Here is a 22,994-nt window from a genome sequence, read left to right on the forward strand (position 1 = left end):
ACACACACACACTCCCTTCTAGGATTTTTCCTCCAGTAGGAGAGTCTTCTTTCCAGAAAACAGCAAAAGAGATAAGATTTTGTTTGGAGGGGGCTGGAAGCTGAATGATACCCCTCAAAGTAAGTTAAAGTTGAACACACTCATTAGAGGCAGTTTAGTATGGTAGGAGAATACACTGGCTGTGGAGTCAGAGGTCCTTGGACAAGACTTCTGCCTCAAACCCTGTCTCTTGTCTCTCTACCTGGGTGACCTTGGATGAGTCATTTAATTCACTAAACTTCAGTTTCTTCATCTGTGACATGGAGAGAGTGAATTAGATACTCTTTATCTTCTAATTTAAATTAATGCTTCTATGAACTTATGTGACCTCAGGCAAACCATTTAAGTCTGGGACTTAGATCCCAGACTGTAAAAGAAGACGTTAGATTAGTTGGCCTCTAAGGTTCATTCTTATTCTGTATCTAGGATCCCACAATCTGTGATCCTATGATTTTGTTTCATTGCCTTTCACCCTGGAGCTACATGGAATTGAGCTACAAGGTGCGGAGCAAGCCAGAGTATTATTTCATTCTATACTTAGTATAAGATAGTGACAGAGAGAGGAAGGACAGTGGAGCAGCCCTCTGGCAACTAATGACTGACTGACTGATAGACAGTTTTCTGTCCTCCATCAGAAGCCAGAGTCAATATGTTCTGGAAAGATATGACCTCAGATGTTCAGCAAGGAACTTAATGCATATAGTTTAATATGGAAGATTCAACTCTGGGTTATATTTTACAATTATATAATTGTAGCTGGTTGCACTAGGCATCACGATGAAATTTCAAGGTACTGTAGTGACCAGCTGCTTAAGAATTGACATCCAAGAAGGAGGAAAAGAAGAAAAAAGGAAAGAAGGAGGGAGAGAGGAAGGAAGAAACAAAGATGGAGAAAACAGAGGAAGGAAGGAAGGAAAGAAAGGAGGAAGAAAGAGAAAGAGGAAATGGAGAAAAGAAGGAAGGAAGGTAGAGAGGGAGGGGGATCAGAGGAAAAGAGGAAGGGAATGAGGGAGGAAAGAGTAGGTAGCAAAATTTTTAAAAATTGAAACCCCCAGTACTGGAAAGTGACATTATATTGCCATATGATCTGGTTACTCAGCGAGATATGAGGATAGCAAAGCCTGTTACTTTAGGAGTTTACCTAAGTTCTTTACCTACTTCAAACCACCCTGAGAAGTTCTAATTTTGCATTCAATGAAATGATTTTAGTGTTTCTTTGTACTTCTATTATCACTTTTAAGACTTAAAATGGCCATTTCTAATCTGGTTATGGCAATGGAAGATGATTAAACTACCCACTAGGAGTTGTTGTAACTGCAGTAATGGTAGGGTAAGCAAGGGAGGTTTCCCTTAATAGAATTACTTAAAAAGAACCCTTTAGCTAGAGAGTAGAGGTTGCCAACACCTAGTTCTCTCTCTGCTCATTGCTTCCCTTCTATAAAACCTGCAATTGGAGAATTGTATACTCTAGATAGGTATTTTTAGCCTTTCTCTAAGTTAAAGTAGACCAGGGCTTATGCTGATATGAATCAGGGCCAATAAGACAGAGAAGCACTGGTTAATTCTTTAAACTCAAGAATTTATTTAGCATATACTTTATCCATTGTTGGGTTTATCACTTTCACGGTCAAAACTATTTCACAGATTGGATTGCCATTTAGCATCTATTTCTTAAATGAAGTTGTCTTATAGCATCAGAGCACAGTGTCTGGGTTAATGCCAATGGGCTGTGTGGTAAACCTGGCCCAGTGGATAGAAAACTGTTCCTGAAACCCAGAAGATTTGGGTACAGATCTTGCCTCTGACACATCTTTGCTATGGGATCTCAGTGCCCTGGACAACTCTCTAAGGTTATAAATTACATAGCAGGTACCAATCTATTATTGGTAAAGGAAGTTTCATTCACTCTACCAATAAAGTCACTTGTTTAGAACAAAACAAAAATGCTGATGTGTTATCAAACTGTAGAATTTAGTCTCTTTTACCCCAGGTACTCAGTCATTAATCATGAAGGGGAGTGAGGGGAGGAAGGGAGAATGGGGTTGAGAGAAAGCCATAGCTAATATTGCCTCAGATTCTAGAATGGGAATAGTTTCTGTTGACACTTTATCTATATAGGGTCTTCTTACCTGGTCCACTCATCTGGCCAAGAAATAAAACTAGAAAGTCATCAGAGCAGCAGTATTCTCTAGTGGTAAACTAAGTTGTTTATCCTGAAATCATTCAGGACTAGTCCTCGGCTTCCATCAGAATAATTGATTTTCATAGAAATGTGTATCCCTGCTTTATATGGAATCAGCTCTGGAGCTAAAGCAGTGAAGCAAGGCAGGCTCTAAGCACTTGGAATACACAGAAAAGCAATATAGAGATATCAGCATTACAAATGTAGACCACAAAAGAGCCAAGCAATTACTTGGGAGAGAAATTAACAAGAAAAACAATCCCTGGCTTTGTTGATTTTGGAAATTAAATGTTATTTTCTATTATAGGTCCATGTTACTTATAGTGGATTCAGGAAAAATTAGTTACTAATTAGTAGAATGATAAATAAAGGGAGTAAAGAACAGACATAGTCATTTCTTTAAATGAAAATTGAGAGTTTTCTTGGCCCAGTCATTGGCCCCCTGAACTTGGCCCCCACCTTTGTAACAATCAGGTTCTTCTGTCCACAGATTTTAAAAAAACCATTTTCCCCTAGATATACTAATAGATTTTTAGAATGGAAACTCATATGAATGCATCACCTTAATATCTCAGTTCTCTAAATGGTCTTTTAATATGCCAAATTCATTACCGAGTTTTTAATCTTTGTTACTTTTCATTCCACAAACTCTTTACCTATAGGAATAAATGAGCAAAGTTTTTGTTTTTGTTTTTTATTTTCTTGGAAAAGGCACGTCTTTAAGATTTACTGTAGGTAGTACATGCCTATAGTTCCTTGTTGTTGGAGAGAATGAGTATGGTAGATAGCTTGAATCTGGCAGTTGTGAGCTGCAGTCAGGCTAAAGCTGACTGGGTGTCTCCACTAAGTTCAGCACCAATAGCCGCCAGGCATAGAGGGCCATCAAGCTACCTTAAGAGGGGTGAACTGACCTAGATTGGAAAAATAGAGTAAGTTAAGACTTCCATGTTGGGATCAGCTTCATGAGTTGCTACTACACTTCTAGACTAGGAAAGATAACAAGTTGTTTATTTTCCTCCAAATCTTGGTGACGTTTGAGGTATTCTTGGCAAAGATACTTGAGTGTTCAGCCACTTCCTTCTCCAGCTCATTTAAACAGATGAGGAAACTGAAACAGGCAGAGTAAGTGACTTGCCCAGGGTCACACAGCTAGTATCTAGGCCAGATGTGGACTCAAGTCTTATCAACTCCAGGGTGGACACTCTGTGCACTAGAATGGATACTACCTAACTGCCCAAACTAGGAAGACACAATCTGAAAAATAGATAATAGATAGATAGATAGATAGATAGATAGATAGATAGATAGATAGAATGAATTACCTTCTCTCCTATAAACATTAACGTATTTCATCATGGTTCATTTGCCCTCTTCCTGAACATCAGTTGTGCCATTATCAATGAATATATGTGTGTATATGTATATATATATATATATATATATATATATATATATATATATATCTTTCACATTATACAATATATGTTGGACATTATGAATTGGATTTCTGCAAAGTATATCATATTTTTCTACTGATTTCCATTATACCATTGTAAACATTTGCCTGGATTAAAAAAAAAAAAGCAAATTGATTAAATTGGAATCACTAGGCAAAGACAAGAGGTCAAGGTAATAGCTGATCCTGTGGTATGGTTGGCATAGCCATCTGGCAACAGTATTATGCTGGAAGAGAACCGTAGTCCTCTCTTACCATTTTGTTTGGAATTCTAGAATTCACCCTCCATCTTCTGCCACCATAGTATTACCACACAGGGCATAAAAATGTTTTCATTCTTGTAAACTCCTATATCTTCCCTGGAGCAAAGTTCTCTCTAACTTTCCTAGATTGAATCTTCATACAAGTAGGCTAGCATAGATCCTTTCCCTGTCATCTGGATAGATGAGCAAAATAGTATTGAGCTACAGTATCCTATATCACAGGAAGGTGTAATCATCTAACATGTTTCATCATAGTCTGAATATTTCTTAACCTCGAGGCTTTAAGTTTTATCAGAATTAATTATTAATTCTCACTTTTAGTGATTTTGTAAATTCCAAACGTCTCATTTAATTTTTTTCCTATAACAGGAGCTAGAATGTCAAAATTTGAGAACAGTGGGCACTACAGATGGCATTTTGTAGCACATACCAAAAAGGACTCCTTCTCTAAAGGTATTTATAGCCTAGAGGGAATCTTTTATCCGAACAGGTTAATATAGATCCTTTTATTTTTCCTTCTTTGGGTCGTGTGTTTTTGTTCCCTGAAAATAACTTAAAAGATAGTGAGAGCTGGCCAGCGCTCATACTAAGTCGCCACATAATAAAAACATAAAGTTTCCATCTTTGATCTGTCTATTCACTTAATAGAGAACTCAGAGCCCTGAGGATTGAGAAGAGGATATAGGATAAACAATTAGAACAAATCACTTCAATAAGCATTTTTACTATATGCTAGGTACTATGTTAGATATTGGGAATCCAAGGCAAAAATTGAAAAAGTCATTGCTTTCAAATAGCTTATATTCTACTTGGAGGAAAAAATACGAACATGGATGTGTCTATGAATAAGTACATGCAAAATGTGTAAAACGGAAATAGTAATTTCCTTTTGCAGAGAGAGGGCGAGGGGAAGTACACTCCCTGGAGTGTAGGCCTCATGTAGGTGGTAGCGCTCAGGCTAAGTCCTTAAGGAAGCTAAATACTCTGCAAGACAGAAGGAATGAGGGAGTGCATTTCTGTCCTGTAAAGGCATAGATGGAGATGAGAGATGGAATGTTTTGTACAAGGAACAGTGAGAAAACCAGTTGGCCTGGAATGTAAAATATATAAATGAACAAGTGTACAGTATGTTTGCAAGGGCCTATTGCTGACTGATCTTGAAGGGCTTGAAATGACAAAAGAGTTTATGTCTTGAACAGAGGAATTATATGGTCAGCCTTGCAAGATTTTTCAGCTATGTAGGAGGACAGATAGGAGAAAGGAGAGACTGAAAGCAAGAAGAATAACTTTGAAGTTTCCCAACTTACTGAGTGCAAGTAGTTGAACGCTTGAATTCAGGCAGTGACCATATATGTGAAGAAAAGAAAACAGATATAAGAAATATTGTGGACGTAGAATCCATTAAACTCAGCTTTTAATTGGATATGACAGGTATGGGGAGAGAGGGGAACTGACAGGCATGTAGAGCATGACTCCAATGCTACATACCTTAGTGAGGAGAAGGATGATGGTGACCTCAATAACAGTGGGAAATATAGGATGAGGATGTTAAGGGGCTGGAGATAGTAAATTCTGTGTTGGATATGTTGAGTCTGATGTGCCTATAGGACTTCTGATATACCTATAGGACTTATAGCTAGGTGGCACAGTGGATGGTGTGCTGAGCCTAGAGCTGAGTTCAAATGCAGCCTCAGACACTTTCTAGCTTTGTGACCCTAGGAAATTCACTTAACCCTGTTGGTCTCAGTTTCCTCATCTGTAAAATGAACTAGAGAAGGAAAGGGCAAACAGTATAGTATTTCTGCCAAGAAAACCCCAAATGGAGTCACAAAGAATCAAACATCCATTCACAAGTGCCCAATGGGTACATTTCTACATTTTAAACTGTGGTTTTGCCAGCTGTTTTTTTCTGTTCCTCTGTCTCATGCCAAGAAAAGTGAGAATATTCCCTACCTGAAGCAGTATTAGTTTCTATGCCCCTCGATCACATATGCCCAAATGGAAGAAACGAAATGGCAATCCTGGTTGAGCAAAGAAATGTACGATTAAGCCACATGGCATAAAATGTCTTTATAGTGGAATCTGTTGTTCATCTATTGATGCTAACACCAGAAAATACACATCACTCAAGACTCTGTTGAACTAGCATCCCAGAGAAGAAAGGTCAACACTTTGGTACACACTCTTGCAATATGGAATTTTAATGAATAAAAAGCACACCCAGAGTTTCTTGCTCAGAAAGCAGGCATCTTAATTTGGTTTAGTTTTTCCTTTTTTCACATTCACCATCTTGGCATCATCACTATCATTCAAGCACCTTATTCAAGAATAGAAAGCATTTCTTCCTATCTCTACCCTCCTGTTTTTGCCATAAGTAAACTGGCATTTCAATGGTTTTTTGTTTGTTTTGAAACACTGAAAGATGACTCGAGATTGTTATGGTTCTTTTCTTTAGTTTCTTAATAAGAGTAGTCATTCTTTATTAATGGGAAGGTAGAATCTGTGAATCCAAGTTATGGCAATTTGGTTATGTGATTAGGTAGGATTTGCTCTATAGGACCCCAAACTTGGTCAACATTTTGAGGTAGCTGCTTGTGCATTAAAATATGAAACTACTATCCTTTGTATACTTGGTTTGTCAGGCAGGGAAGGAAAGTGACATGTTAAACAGAATGCTTATAGAGATTCCTAAGAGTTACATAAAAGCCCAAACTTCTTATCTACTTCGAGAAAAATACACTTTTTGGATTATTTCCATGAATATAGCTTTCATTTTTGCATGTTGATTGTTAAAGCCCAGATCATAAAAACACAACTTGGGGACCCCAAGTCCAAGCTGACGCACTTGGGATCCAGTCTCTAGCTCCTTGTGAAAGCCAACATCTCCTTGAAGTTTTCAGGAATGCAGTCTGTATTAGTAGCCTGCCGTTACTTCCTAAAAGTCATGGTAGGATATGCATGGTAACTCAAGGGGGTCTTGTAAAAAGTTGCTGTAGTTCGGCCTCATGAAACCCATGGAACTTCTTTCCCCTAGCCTCACCTCTTTTATCCATTTTTGAAACAGTGTCATGAAATGAAAACCTCCACACTATCTTTACTACACAGAAAAGTGATGTTTTGTATTTGTCAAGCTTGAGTTAGAGGCAGCTAAGTGGCACAGTGGATAGAGCATGATCTAATACCACATAATGGTACTATATAATGCTATGGTATTCAGTGATTAAGGTGTGATCAAATGAAACAAGGACTGTAAAGCTCTTTTCACATAATAAGTACTTAACAAATGCTTATTCCCAAGCTCTTCTACCTTTTTTTTAAATAAAAACCAAGAAAGCTGTTTGGTAGAATTGTTATGTATTTCTGATGACAATCTTTTACTCAGGTGACTAGATGAATTTTTATATCATGTTGTTTTCTCAGTCGTTTTTCGGTCACGTCTGACTCTTTGTGACCCCATTTGGGGTTTTCTTGGCAAAGATACTAGAGTGGTTTGCCATTTCCTTCTCCAGTTCATTTTACAGATGAGGAAACTGAGGCAAACAGGGTGACTTACCCAGGGTAACATAGCTGATAAGCATCTGGGGCTAGATTTGAACTCAGGAAGAAGAATCTTCCTGACTATAGACATGGCATTCTGTCCACTCTCTTTATTTTTGTTAGTGTTCAGGACTTCTGATCTCATTGACATGGGGGAACTTCCAGTATGTAAATTCCCTCTACTGATACAGATGGACATCTCCTCTATAGGTTCTAGACTTAAAGAGTTTCCTAAAAACACTGAGAGGTTAATATGTCTGTGGCCATACAGCTATAGTATGTCCCTAAGGCAGTACTTGAGCCCATGTTTTCCTGGCTCCAAGGTTGGACCTCTATCCACTACACCATACTGCCTTGCCTTAATGCCAGCAAAAACTGTTGTAACAGTTATCTAATACTCCATACCTACTGGATGATAGACACCATCCTCAAATTAATGCTCAGCTCTTGTCATAATATCATTATGTCGTAACAGTGAAAAACTCTAATTAAGAAGATGTGTTTGCCAGGGAAAAAGTTGAGTATATCAGTGAATCTACTTTATCATGGATGGGCATTCCCTCCCCCCACATCCCCCAATCCCTGACAACGATGAGGCTAAATTGTAAGAACATCACAGATGCATGGTGCATTGGACAAAGAACACATGCATGCATTTAAATCACGTATATCTTACTTTTTACTGATGTAATTGTGAAATATGTTCTTTTTGCATTCATAATTAGGGGGTGGAACAGATGGTGAAGGCTTAGTTTAAAATAATCTGTCATTAAAATAACCTAGCCTACTGGTAATTCTTCACTCTAACTGGAGTTAGGTCACAGTAACAGGATTTTTTCCCCCTGCATTGGCATATACTAGAAAGCATTAGAGATTTCAGGGGTAGTTTGATAGATGGGGATAGTTCCCCCTCTAAGGGAACCAGAGTAAAATTTCACTGTGTGAAATTTGGTTGGAAGGGATATACAAAAATAGCTGGGTCAAAACTGACAAATATAAACCACTTAGCACAATGCATTGGACATCAGTATACCCTTAATCATAATGGAACAATAAGTCTCATACACTTTGTCTGACAGATATAGTTAGGGGAGCTCAGCTGTTCAGGGTGGGGGGAGGGATGAAGGGAGAGGTTAAGAAATTTTGCCTTACATTTTGTATGTTACACTAATGTCAGAGGATAAAAATTATAATTACTGGCATCATTATCCAGAGGTCTTATAGCCAATGACGTCTACATCTCAACCTCATTTCCAGAGTGGACACCATATACTCTTACCGGGATGGGACAAAAGACATCTTTCAACCCTCTCTGAATAACTTAGGACTGTTTTTTTAATAATAAGAAAACTGTTTTGATAAATCAGATACTGTATGCCTTTAAAACGTCTGTTTTACCATTTCTGCGAAGATTTTTTTGTTCTCCAACTGCTTTGAGGAAAGCATATAGATTTCAGCATGGTATTATAATAAATCTTCTGGAGGAGGCACAAGCATTAACATTTGTGTTGGTTCTTTTTCATCTTAATCCAACCTTGGTTAATAATCAGAAAATTCTACATAGTGGGTAAGAAGATGTAATTAACCCTTTGACCCCAGAATCTTAATTGGCGCCTGTTGAAAACAGTGGGCAGTTTAAAAAAAATTAAAAAGTAGCCTGCAGTGATTGAAACAGCACTGTACATAATGGCTTTCTCAAATCAGAAAAAAAATTAATGCCACAGAACGTTCAGATTAATCACATTTGGTTCCTGAGTCTAACTGATGAAATATTTTCTCCCCCCACCTACCCTCTTGAGATCAGAAACATCCAAATTCCAACTAGCTTTGAAGGCATTCTGGAACTTCTCCCAGGAGCTACCTAACATATTATTTCCCTCCCCCAAAAAACCTGGCATGGAGGTGGAGGTGGGGGTAGGGATGATGGTAATATAGTCATACTTATTGCCACAGTAGAGAAAAACCATGGCCCTGTGAGCAGCATGGCTCAGTGGAAATCGCCTCTGCAGTCAGAGGAGCTGAGTTCAAGTGCTGGCTCTGCTACTTACTTGCCTGTGTTACTTGGGGCAAATCACTTAGTGTCTCTGTGCTTTGGTTCATCTATAAAATGATTCCTAAGGTTGCTTCTTCCTCTAAATTCATGAGCCCATCAACTTTTCCTCTAGAGCTATTAATCTATTTGATTGGAGTCAGGAAGAAACAATTTTGAAACTTGCTTCAGATAGGTACTAGCTGTGTGACTTTGGGCAAGTCATTTAACTTCTATTTGCCTCAGTTTCCTTGTCTGTAAAATGGAGATCGTACTAATAGTACCTGTCTCCCAGGGTTGTTGGGAGGATCAGGTGTAAAAGGTATTTGTAAAGTATTTTGTGCATCTTAAAGCTTTATGGAAATACTAACTCATTAGAAGTAGGCCCATGTTTAATGACTGTGACTAGTTTTATACTTTGAAGGTACTCAAACTTGAGACATAGAAATGCAAGATGCCTCTTGTCTGTGAAATACTATCTGTATGACCCTGGGCAAGTCACTTAACCCAGTTTGCCTCAGTTTCCTCATCTAGAAAATGAGCTGGAGAAGGAAATGGCAAACCACTCCAAGATCTCTGCAGAGAAAACCCCAAATGGGGTCACAGAGACTTGGGCATGACTGAACAATGATCGAACTATAACAGAATTTTTTTTTTCTTTTAAAAATGGGAAAAATCCGGTCAAGCCATCTCTGTAACATCTGAACAATCTGTGACCCGCGTTTATACCAAACCTGTAGACTTTTTGTTACTTAGATGATGGAATGTTTTTGTGTAATGTGGACACAGCTTCCCTGCAATCTCCCCAGGAAATTAGAACCTGTGCTTTGTTGTTACCGTGTTTCGTTTGTTTGTTTGCTGCTAAAACAAAGCTGGCCAGTTTTTTAAAAAGCTTCCTAGGCTCAGATGTTTTGCTTCTTCATGGTCCTTTTCTTGTCTCTGGAGCCCAAGACTCCTACAGTATACCTTTCTTAACACAAGAAAGCTAAGCCTTCTTCCCTTGTCCTATAGGAGTGTGAGAGAGAATGTATGAATTACCTCGTTATCTTGTCTTGGATTTATCTCCCATTACTGATTTTCAATTTGATATATAGAATCAAAATATCATAGAGCCAGAGCTGAAAGGAATCTCAGAAGCACCTTCATTTTTCAGATGAGGAAAATCGGAAGCCTAGTGGAATTAAGCAGCCTGCTCAAGGTCATACCCATAGTTCAGCAGAGGTAGATTTTGAACCTGGGTCTCTGATTCCAATCTGCCTACCACACATGGTAATTATTTGAAAACATTGACTTTTTTTCCAAGAGGTTGTCAGCTGTTTTGACAGTACAAATATTGTAACAAGGAAACTCTAGGTCGATTTGTATTTTATAACTTTATAAATATAAATTAGGGAGTCTTTGTTTTTCAATGGACCCTCTTTGCCGTATAATTGTTCTTCATGTGACTTATTCTCTTGTCCTCCCCACCCCCAATGCAGACTTTGAACTGTTTCCCCCAACTATTAAACCAGAGGTGGGAACCAGCAGCAGGGCAGAAATTAATCAGGAAGCAGAGTGAGAAAAACAATAAAACTGCTCAGAACATACCATTCAATATTTTAAAGAGGCTAAAATTATGACAGAGATTTGGGGAGAGTATATTTCTTTCTGGTTTTGCATATACTTCTGTCATCTTCTCCTTACTAAAAAAAAATTCCATTTACTCTCACTAGATATGAGTTTCTATGTGTCTCCTGGAGGACAATGTGGTAGTCCAAATATTTTCAGATTCATATGCTCTATTAATATTACCAATCTTTATAACTTCATAATTATTGTTTTTCCATGGTAAAGTAAAGCATGTTTACCTCTATGGTACCTTGTTAGAGAAATAATGCACAATGAGGGGTGTGGAAGTGATTCAGAGCATAAAATAGCCCCTACTTGCAGTGTAAGAATTTAAAGCAAGTTTATTCTCAATTTTAGTGGAATATTCCCATCTGAGTCCACGGTGATTTATACCATTCATTAAATTGAAAATGCAGCCTTCATTTGGAAACTGCAGTGAGGTTTCAGGACTTACGGATTAATGTGTGTTGTCTCACCCTTCCCCCACCCCCCCCACTCCTACTCCTCATCCCATCTTCATTTAAGGAGTTGTAATGAAAACTGGATCTCAACCTTAATGTAGAGTTTTGCATGTAAAAAATCAAAGTGGTGAGATTGTGATGGAGACACCCATCAGCATACTGGTGCCTAATCTGTTGACTTGGTTTGTTAGTTATTGCGCCATAGAAACATGGAGGAAATGGCATATAATCCTCTATTAATTACCGAATTATTGAGATGTAAAGTGGAGAGCTGACTTTCTCTACGTATAGTTATCCTTTACTTGGTTCTTTTCTTTTGTCCCTCTTACTCAAGACTCCCCTTAAGATGATTTCCATTCCTCTTAAAGTTGACTAACAGAGAGTTTGGCTATTTTCATCTGAATAATAATGAAATCACAAAATGCAAGGGAAGTATTTCATAGCATCTGGAATTTCTCATTTTTATACATTGTGAAATATCTCATGATCTCATGAAATATCTCATGTAAGAATCCCCTCCCCTCCAATAAATGAATTTTTACAGTAAATTCAGGCACTTTATTCCTTCGCATTCCATGCAATGCCAAAAAAATATGAAAGGGAACACCAGATAGGAACAGTTACTGAGCAAAGATGCAATGCTCTGAAATCAGCTTGTCTTGCTTTTGTCTTAGTCGGTGACCAATATGACCCTTTGCTAAATATCAGTCGATTTATACCTGTCTTTCTTCTTTTTTCTTCTGCAGTCTCTGGACGGATTCGTATTTGCACTAAATCAAGAAGGAAAATTTTTGTACATTTCAGAAACTGTCTCCATCTACCTAGGCCTCTCCCAAGTAAGTAAAACAAAAATAAATTCTGAAAGGTGATTGTGTGAATGGTTTCTCTCATAGGCTTTTTGCATTCTTCAAGGAATATTCTGCTTCACATGAATTATCAAATGTATTATTTAATGGTATCTCCCAACTCTTTCTGCGTGCTCATTGAGAAGCCAGTGTGTCAGGATTGACTGTTCTGAAATAAACTTGGGCTTGAAAACTTTCCCCCTGCATGCCCCCCCACCCAAAGAATCATTATTAATTTATTGAGAACAAATGGAGTTTCTTCCCTCAGTTGTTTTGAACTTTGAAACCTCTGTGCCCAGTAGGAGAGGGACACACTAATAGTGCTTCCCTGGTGTCCTATTACCGGATGTTTATGGAGTACCCTGCATTATCCTGGGAGCTGACACAATGACAGAGAGTCATTTGGAGTCAAGAAATGCTGAAAGAGACCATTAAAATGTGTTGTGAGGAGGGTTTCAGCAAGGACATATTTTGCTGCCTTTGCAAATGTTCCTTAATGCTGAAAGACAATTTGATAAAATAAGATAGTTACTTATTTTGTTTCTGCTGCTTAATTACTAACACATGTTTGTCAGAGGTTAAAAGAAAGAAAATAGTGGGGGCAGGGCAGCAGTTGGGGAGGAGGTGGGGGGGAGCCCCTGTACATTGCTTCTTCATCTTTTATCATGAAAAACCTGAAATTTAGTATGATTTGAGTGAGGAATACAGGTTTTGTCAACAGAATGCCAAGATGGCCTGACAAAAAGTGAAAAATTAAGCTAATTATCTGGATGTTTTATCTATTGCAATGCCAAACATCTGGATATTTGGAAGTGTCAGGATGATTGGCTGAATTCGGCCCTATTCGTTTTGATGCTTGGCATTGTAGAGTCACAGCCAAAAGGCAAGATGTGTGTATATATGTAAACATGTACACACACATACGTGCAGATTTGTGCAATGATCTGCCAAGTTGGATCATCTACTTCTAACCCATTTGCCCCATGGAGATAGAGATGGAGATAAAATTTGTCTCTCTCTTCTTTAACAGTGGCCCACCCTGGACTCATTGCTCCTGAAAGTTGGCACCATTTTTAAGGAGGTTACTGGCACGGTTGGAATCTCTTGGTTGCCAGGGAATTTGCTGTGTAATAGATAAATCAAGAAAGGCATATCAGAATAATGAAGAAGGATATTTGAAATTTGGGTGGGAGGTGAGGTAGGAGGAGAGGAAGTTTGTGATCTGGTAAGAATCCGGATGAGTTTTTTTTAACTCCTGCCTGTATCACGTCCAAGTGATGGTATTTTCTTCAGGTTTTAGCAAGCCAAGTGATAGAAATAGAAACCGAGCTATTGTTAATTCAATATTAGTATTCTTGTGTCTCATTAAAGCCCCTAGTTTTGTAATAGACTTTAATCCTTGCCCTAATCTGTTTGGGACTCGGTATCAAGGCTCTCCGATTTTGAAACTGGTGTGCTACCATCTTGCTAACACTGTCAAACTCCAGAACTGGGGTGTTTATGATTATATTACTCTTGTATTAATCTGTTTTATGCATAGTATCCAACAAAGTTTAATAAGCCAGTAAAGAAGAAGGATGAATAATTAGCTTAAGCAGGTAAATGCTAATTATAGAACTCCTGAAAGGCATCCATTATACAGTCGCTTAAAACAAATTTTACAGCCCTGGTTAGTGGGGTAATCCAAATTCTGTCAAGGCAACTGCATTTTCTGTAATTGAGATGTGTATGTTTGCTTTGCATAACAGATGGCTCTGTATGCTTAGACTGATAGCTAGGAAAATAATAATTGCATTATTCTGGCCAAAAGAATATTAGCTCTTGGGTTTTGGCCATTTCAGTCAGTCCCCCTGCCAGCACAGCATATGCACATATATGGATTGGATTTTCAAGGAAATTGATGCATCTGGAATAGTGTGGCCATCTGAAATATCATCTGTTCAAGAAAAATTTGGCTTTAACCCTGTGCTAGTTTCTCCTTAAAAGCATTTGATTCCACTGCTTTTCAGCCATAGTCATCGGTTCTATATTTACCCTAAATCTGTGTCAAATTGTTGAACTTCTGCTAAATAAAATAGTTATGTGGACCCGTTACAGTATTTGGCATCTCCTACACAGGCAATCCTAGTCTTTAGACAAAAACATGTTTCTGGATATTGCTCCTTAAATTAGATGACTGTCCAGTAAAATATGGACTGCATGCATCCTGTTGCCTTCATCTGTTTGAGTCACATTCAGAATCTTTGGTGGAAGCTGTCAAATGAACAGGTAAAGATGAAAAGTAGAGCATAAGTCTTTATTTGGCAGCATGATTGAATAGAATAGGGAAATGTTAAGGCAGCAAAAAGGGCTCCACTGCCTTCTGGGGCTTCTTTACATATATGATCATTGAGGTATCTGGGGCACAAAAATCAAAGAGAAGATTGAGGTCATATGAATATTAGACGAATATGGTAAGTCTCAGGTACTAATGCTCAGGGCTAGGGAGAAAAAATCCTAAACAAAGATTTGGGGATAGATCGATGAAGTAATGTACGTAAAGTACCTTGTTAATCTTAAAGCGCTATGTGAATGTTCGCTATTTGAGGTTAATAAAATAAAAGCTTAGAGAAAAATTGGAATCCTAAGTAAGTAATTGAGGAATAGCCCTGCTATCTTTCTTCAGTGACCACGTCAGGGCTCTTAGGGTTTCATCAGTGAAATGAAATGAAAGGAAATGGTGCTCCAGTAGATCCCAGTTAGTCTTCATAAAGCATTGGTTCTTTCTTGAGGCTTCATCATAAATATCTAAGCAATCTCTCCTTACTTCCATTCTCATCAATTTTTTTTTGAAAATTATTAAAGGAAGAAGAGATGGTATTTTGTTGAATTCCTGACACTAATGTGGAACCAACGAGGATTGTTAGATACACACTAGAAACATATCTCCTTCCCACAGTCTTTTCCTTTGTAAATGACGCTGTTAGCTTAAGATCCAAATTCAGATGTGGAGGACAGCTCCTACACAGATTCTGTCAAATAATAGGACAGATTGGCAAGTTGTTATATGTTATTGGAACTATGATTTTAAACCACCAGTTTTATCTTTTCTTAATTTCTTGGGTTTTTTCTGAAGTGTTTAGAGGTATACAGGTTTTTAAAATCCATATGCCTAGGAAAGGATGGGGAAAAGATCCATTGAGTCATGCTTTGTTACATTACTGCAAAGGCTGCCAAATCTGTTTTTCTCTTTTACACTCTGTTGGGCCAGAGCAACAGCTGCTAATGTCTAAGAAATGTGCAGGACAGTCATTTTCGTTAAAGTATTCCCAGAGATGAACTTGCTATGATGTCAATGAAATTGAGTCTGATGATGTCTGAACCCACATTGCTAGCCTTTTGACACTGTAATTGGTATACATATATATGAAATATAAGTGTATGTAAAATATATGCTTATATCATATGTATATAGATATATATACACCCACGTAGCTAAAGCTACATATTTAAACTAAATTCTAAGAAGTAGATTGCAGATTAGGAATAAGTGTAATTTCTATAATTGGGGACAGTCGTTCAACCCAAGGTTCAATCTAAAGACAAGATCCCCAAATATCAGCTGTAGTTAGTGTATATGGGGGTTTAATTACTTTGTCCAAGCAGCGCTTCTCCCTGACATGACATCCTCAGACTCTGCAGGGTAATATCAAGGTTCTCACTGTAACTAGAGACAACTAGGAGAAGCAGGACAAGCTAAGAGAGGAAGGAAAGGAAAACAAGTGGATTCCACTTCACTGCAAGTATGAACAATAACCTATCTTGTGAAATTCCCCCCAAAGAATGAAGGACACCAAGGAGCCCAACCTAAAAGAACACACAAGAAGCTGTATATTATTTTCACAAGCATCTTGCCCAAGCCTTCACAAGTAATTAGAGTAGCATTCCTACTCAATGCTCCATTGCCAAAAACAACGGCAGCCCCTCCTTTCACAGCTACCTCTGCAGGTGAGGATAAGACTTAGATGAAGATGGGCTGATTTGCCTCCATCGGTACTGTCTGTTATCTGAGAAATAGGGGCAGCTAGGTGGATAGAGTACCAGTGCAGGAGTCAGGAAGACCTGAGTTCAAATCTCACCTCACACACTTGACACTCACTAGCTGTGTGCGAGTGTGGAACTGCCTCATCCTGGGTCATCTCCAGTCATCCTGATGAATATCTGGTCAGTGGATTCAGATGGCTCTGGAGAAGTGAGGCTGGTGACCTGCACAGCCCTCCCTCACTCAAAACAAAGTCAAGTGCAAGTCATGTCATCATTTCTCTGATGGCATGGTCTTCTGCAGCAACAAAGGACAAACACACACACACACATACACACACACACTTGTCTGAGAAATAATTATGGTCACATGAATCACCATCATTTAATGCAAGCAATCTCACCAACACCCTAAACTCTAGTTTTCCTTGGGAAACTTGTTTTGGCTCTCCAGTACAGAATGTTTTTACCTTTCTCAAAGGCTAAGAAGTAGAACTCCAGGTACCAGCAAGGTCAATGATGTTTTTCTTTCAGGTTTCTTAAAAAATTTTTTTAGAGGAACCTGCATTTAAAAAAAAAAAGTAGCCTACAGAGATTCCAAAAATCAGCTAAAAAGTTTAGTGGAGCTCTCTTAACATCTCAGAGATTCACTTTCCTCATCTGTAAAATAGGGGGAGGTGGAGGTGGAGATCTTGCACTGGATCATAGGATTGAGAGATGGAAGGGTCCTTTATAGACTCAGTGTTAGATCTAGAAGTGACCCCTGTAGAATTTTTTTGTTGTTCAGTTGTTTTCAGTTGTGTTAGACTCTTCGTAACCCCATTTGGGGGATCTCTTGGAGAAGATACTGAAGTGGTTTGCCATTTCCTTCTCTAGCTTATTTTTACAGGTGAGGAAACTGAAGCAAATAGGATTAAGTGACTTGCCCAAGGTCACTCAGCTAGAAAATGTCTGCAGTTAAATGTGAACTCCTTCTGGACTTCAGGTCCAGCACTCTGCGTACCATGGTACCTAGCTGCATAATATGGAATCATAAATTTAGAACTGGAGAGATCATTTAGGCAGATGAGGAAACTGAAGCCCAGAGAATTTAGGTGACTTACCCAGGGTCACACAAATAGAAGTGGTGGAGGAAGGACTCTTTCCCTTTACACAATTGCTAATCCCTAAGATCCCTTGTTCTAGCTCCAAATCCTAGTATCTTAAAGAAGAGGGGGAGCAAGGAAGACAGAGAGGAAACAGTCTTAATGAGAACATGCAAATATGCTAACATTTTCTAAACTATTTTGTTCCAACAATGCTGTGTATGAAATGATCCTTATACGAATCTGACAGCTAATGGCTTTGTGGTTGTCATAGAGCCTAGTATAAAAGACAATTCATATTTGAAATAAATTAGATTAATTTTATTTTTTCTGTAGTTTTAATATCACTAGACTATATCATAGGCCAACCAGCCAACTATACCTACTCTTGGATTCCTGGAAGTAAGATCTAATCTCCACGCCCCTCCATTGGCACCAATATCCAGTAAGCGTATTATAAAAATCTCTCATTTTTCTTCTTTGTACACCATCCCTGACCCCATATAAACTATTTCCTTTCCATAAGACCAGTCACAAGATAGAAACAGGCAAGGTTACAAATTGCTTTGTTTCAAGGAAGCTTATGGAAAAGGGAGAGTACAGCCACAGATCTAATAAGAGTAGATAGAGGTCAAGGGCAAAGGGGATAAATGGTTGCTTGAAATTTTGGTCTTAAAAAAAAAGGGACAAAGTGGTGAGGTCAGCAGACAGGGATATGCAGCCTGAACACCTCTCTCCATAGGGTGATGTATCTCCAGATTTTGGATTTCTCCGCATTTGTTCTCCAGAATGGCAAATAAAATTATAGCTCTGGCACACCAGTACAAGGTCAAATAAATGACAGTACTCAGTCTATTTGTGCAGCCATTCTGAAAGGGAACCATGGTGCCAAATGTGGTTTATTTGAATAATAAAGAAGAATTAGATTCCCCTGATAACTTGGCTGAGGGCCAATAAATCACTGGCGGTTAAGATGCTTTGCAACACACATGTATTTCTTTTGCATTTCTGCAACACAAGCCTCAACTACTCTCCTCTACCTGTTTTGTTTTGTTGTGTCTTGTTTTCTGATGCAAATCAAGTTGAGGTTCTGTACCTGTAAAAGATATATATTTCTATTTCGGAGGAGGGGTCTTAAGGAGGAGGTGGCGTTAGCTTTTCTTACAAGGTATATAACTCATGATTGTCATTGAAGCATCCTAGAGAGCTAGACTTATATAAAGACAAAAAGGTATTATTTCAAGACAGGAAAGCCCCTCATGACAAAGCTGTTAGAATTTTTACATTTGTTATTCTAAATTTTCTGAAGCTCTGTTGACTGGGGTTAATTCAGTAAGTGAACACATGCAGTTTTGCAATTATCGTTTGGCTTATGGCTCCTTACGTTTTTTTTTTAACCTTCCAAATAAACATAAACTTAATAAGTTTAAAAAAAAAAAAAGCCCTGAAATTTTTTGGAGCAAAGTATTGTTTCTCCCTTGAGTGTATGTATGTGTATGTGCATATACACACATGAACACACACATATACATGTATACGTATATGTATATATACACATGCATATATATGCATGCACATATTTGCACATATCCAATATATGAATGCACGTACACATATAGTATACATGTGTACATACACATAAATCTATACACATCTATACATGTATGTGTATATGCATGTGTATATATATGTATATACACATACATGCACATGTGTATTTACATGTATGTATATATGCATACATATGTTGATACATACACATATGTATATATACTTTTATTTTCTTATATGGCCAACATAAAAAAGTTCATCACTTTTTGGTGTAACAAAGAAAAATATCCTTTCAAATACAAAGACACTGAGGGTTTCGCGACCATTGAGAAAATATAAGTATCCAAATAATTCAGAAACAGTACAAGGCGCAGTGGCACATTATCAATTTACAACATTTAAATTGATAAATGCTTGGTGGTGAAGGCCTACAAGGGCACTTTGAAAAGCAAATAGCGACCTGGTGAAGAAATTGATTTTTCCCCCCCGAAAATGACTGCATGATGCATCATTTGACTGCACGCTGTCCAAGTGCTTGACAGAGATAATCTCAGCAATCCCACGGGTGACCTTATCGTTCTCACCAGGGCAACTTTGTCTAGATTCTGACTTTGTGCATGTCAAGGTTTCTCCAGGCAGGATCCTTAGGGGGGAAAAGTTCCTCTGTTCGATCCAGATATTGAACCGCTCACTCTCCAACCCTCCCCCCATTTCATGCTGCCACACCAACCCTCCCCAAAAGGCAAACATATATCTGCCCCATACACCCATAATTATGAATGAACAAAGCAAGGAAACATAGCCTTAGCCACCAAATCTTTTTTGAAACTATTACTTTCATTTCAGGATAGTTTAACATGGTTCTCAAAGGAGCAAAAGATGGTTGCCACCAGGGGTTATCAGACACAGTGGAAAACGTCCCAAATATTGCTGTTCAAGTATATTACAGTTTTCTGCAGAGTGGAAAAACAACCAGAATAGCTTTGTATGTTTCTTGCTTCTACAGCGTCCCACCCCCTACCCTCACTCCACCTCCCCCATTCCTCTGTCTTTTCTTTCTCACAGAGAAGGTTCTGAAATGAATTCATTCATCAAAATTAGTTTCTCAGAATTTTACTTCCCTAACCCTCCCCTCTCCCAATGATCCTATTTTTTCCCCTTCCTTTAAGAACTTTGAAAATTACTCAGGCTCAAATAACAATGAATAATATAAGGCAAGAACACCAGTGGCTGCATGAAATTTTTGGTTTTGATGCATGCCACCTCTGTTCAACCCTCCCATTCCACAGTCTTTACTGATGTTTTTGATATCTGGAAATTATTAGTCCGACACGGACAAATAATTGACATTTTTGAGTGGGAGATGTGTATGTGTGTGTGTGTGTGTGTGTGTGTGTGTGTTTAAATTTCTGGGGAAAAATCACTTTCTCCATATTCTGTCTGCCCCACAGCTTGTCATTGGCATTTATGGACCTTGATTGGACCTCTTGAAAGCAAGCAAACAGCGTGCCCAGCTTGGCACCCCAAGCTGTTCCCCCCACTGCCTTTGACACCCATGGTTCACCATATTCAACCTCTTTTACCTCCTTCTTTCATCCACAACATTAATTCTGAGTGAACAAGACGTGCTTCCTTGCTTTTGACAAGATTTGCTGCAGTCTCATGCGACAAAAACCCAACACTCATTCCAGATTCAGAAAGTAGGATTTATAACAGCATTTTAATTTAATGTTGGATGTCGAACATATAAAGAGATCACAGTAGTACTAGAGCTGAAAATTGATGCCTTTTTTATTAGTGTCCTCTCAGAAGTGGGTGAGCTGCTGTTTGTGCAATGGAGCACAGAGCCCCACAGTCAGATGAATGAGGATATGCTATCTGCAAGGAATCATATTTCAAACCACTGTCTGCTTCTATTGATGTGCTCAGAGTTGAAAGGTTATGCTAGTAAAGGCCATCAGAATTTCTAGCATTAGAAGTCTGTGGAATAATCCTCCGGCTGTCATTTTACACTCAGCACAAATACAATGCACCATGATGTTTTACTTATTTTAACTTCAAATTAACTCCTTATTACTGATCACATTTGGCAGATTTCTTCGCTCTTCCAGGCTTTAATCAGTCCCCAAATGGGACTGATTTTTTTTTTTAACAAATCTTCTGAATAGACCCACATCTATAAAAGAAACTAAAGAAACCCACATCATTTTACATGAGAACCCCATTCTCCTTATTTATCCCCTGGAATGTATTTTGCCAGGCAATGAAGCTAAAACACTAGAAGTCTTTATGCAAAAAGGGGATTCTCTAGTTAGAATGAATCACACAGATTCTCTGGGCAATAAAAGATATTCTCACTATCCTTCCATGGGGCTTATTAATTCCTGGAGTTAGCGTTGGCTCTAAAAGATGAATGGAGTATCTTCATTGTAGTAAATAATAATACTTTGTGAGATCAGGAAATCAAAATGGGGGAGGAGGAGGGAAAGGGAGAGACACCCCTGGAAGGAGCTAACTTGTTTTATTCGCATGGGGGAAATTATATTTTCAGATTCATTTTAAAAGTAGAGCACCAAGCAAAAATGAGATTAAGAAGAAAATTTAGTCATCATTCTAAGTCTGTAATTTATTCATTTTTAAATAATGAAACGGTGTTTTTCTGAATTAACCCATGTATTATTCATGCAGGCATTGGCAATGTAGCATCCCTGGTTTTCTGGAAAGCAGTCAGGTATTTTTTTTTTTGCATTGACTAGCAACATACATTTCTATCCCTGTCAAGTAGTATTTTCTATATGATATTAATTTAATGGCTCATTTTATTATGCAAAGTTGGAAAGCAGAGATAATTTCCGTTCATGAGACGGTACTTATAGAGGCAATATATGCGAAATACTATCCCCTACACATAGCCTAGCTGTCCTTCTTCTGCTAGGCTAGCCCTGTGAAAGTGAGAAGGGAATACCAAATGCTCATACAGAGAATAAGAAATTACTTGACCTTATGGGAAAGAGGTCATAAAGTCGTTAAATTCATGTGAAATCCAAATTTCATTTCTATACACACACAAAAAAAATCTATATTGAGTTTTAGCTCTTACATAAGAAGACATGGTTTTCATGACAGTAGGAACATGGCAACAATTCCAGTGATAATTTCCGTGGTTTAGTTGAAGTATAATAAGGAAATTGACTTCAGCTTTTTGCATAAGTTACAGAAATTGGTTGATAGCTTGGAAATTGACGCCATTTTTATACTACAAGAGATAAACCCCATTGCATTTAAACATTCTTTGTTCTGCCTGTAATTATCTAGATGCAACTCCCTTTTCCCATAAGACCAAATAAATAATCAGCTTAAAGGACTAATAAAAATTTGTCCAGTATTTCAGCATATATAAATATTTGAAAAATAATCTAATACATTTTTTTATAAAGTCTCTTTCTAATTGACTTGTTTTCCAATCAGAAGCTTGAAAACTGCTTCAAAAATCTTAACTAGGCTTTCCTCTGGTTCTCTCTTTCTCCCCTCAGCTTTCTGCAGCAGCAAATTTACCACAGTCAATAATAAGACAAAAAAAAACTTTCTCCGAAGTTGTTAATTTTTAATGTGCTGGCAGATTAAATCCGTTGCTTTTCAGTAAGTATGAGAACTTGTGTGTGTGTGTGTGTGTGTGTGCCTGCTTGACTTTCTGCTTCCTTACAGAGGGAGAAAATGGCTTGTATCATGCCTTGCACACAGTAGGTATTTAATAACTACTTGAGGAATTGAAATGGAGATTTTCTGAGGAATATTTTGACCTTCAGAAGAATTCTCTTAGAATCCTAGGGGGCAATTAATTATTAATTACTTTTGAGGGGGTGTCAATAATTCAGTGCTCCCATATAAGACCAAGGTTCATTTCCATAGGTTAATTTT

At 38.1% G+C, this 22,994-nt stretch overlaps 1 protein-coding gene across 4 annotated transcripts in view; it reads left to right on the forward strand.

Annotated features, from left to right (window-relative positions):
• The window catches only part of NPAS3 (neuronal PAS domain protein 3), a 1,140,225-nt gene that overhangs the window by 788,002 nt on the left and 329,229 nt on the right, over positions 1-22,994 (forward strand). For all 4 annotated transcript variants that reach the window (XM_072624932.1, XM_072624933.1, XM_072624934.1 and 1 more), the window contains one exon: positions 12,322-12,411. In XM_072624932.1, coding sequence (XP_072481033.1) covers positions 12,322-12,411 — 90 coding nt within the window. The remainder of the gene's footprint in view (positions 1-12,321; positions 12,412-22,994) is intronic.

This window comes from Notamacropus eugenii, chromosome 7 (genome assembly GCF_028372415.1).
Source record: "Notamacropus eugenii isolate mMacEug1 chromosome 7, mMacEug1.pri_v2, whole genome shotgun sequence".
Lineage (NCBI taxonomy): Eukaryota > Metazoa > Chordata > Mammalia > Diprotodontia > Macropodidae > Notamacropus > Notamacropus eugenii.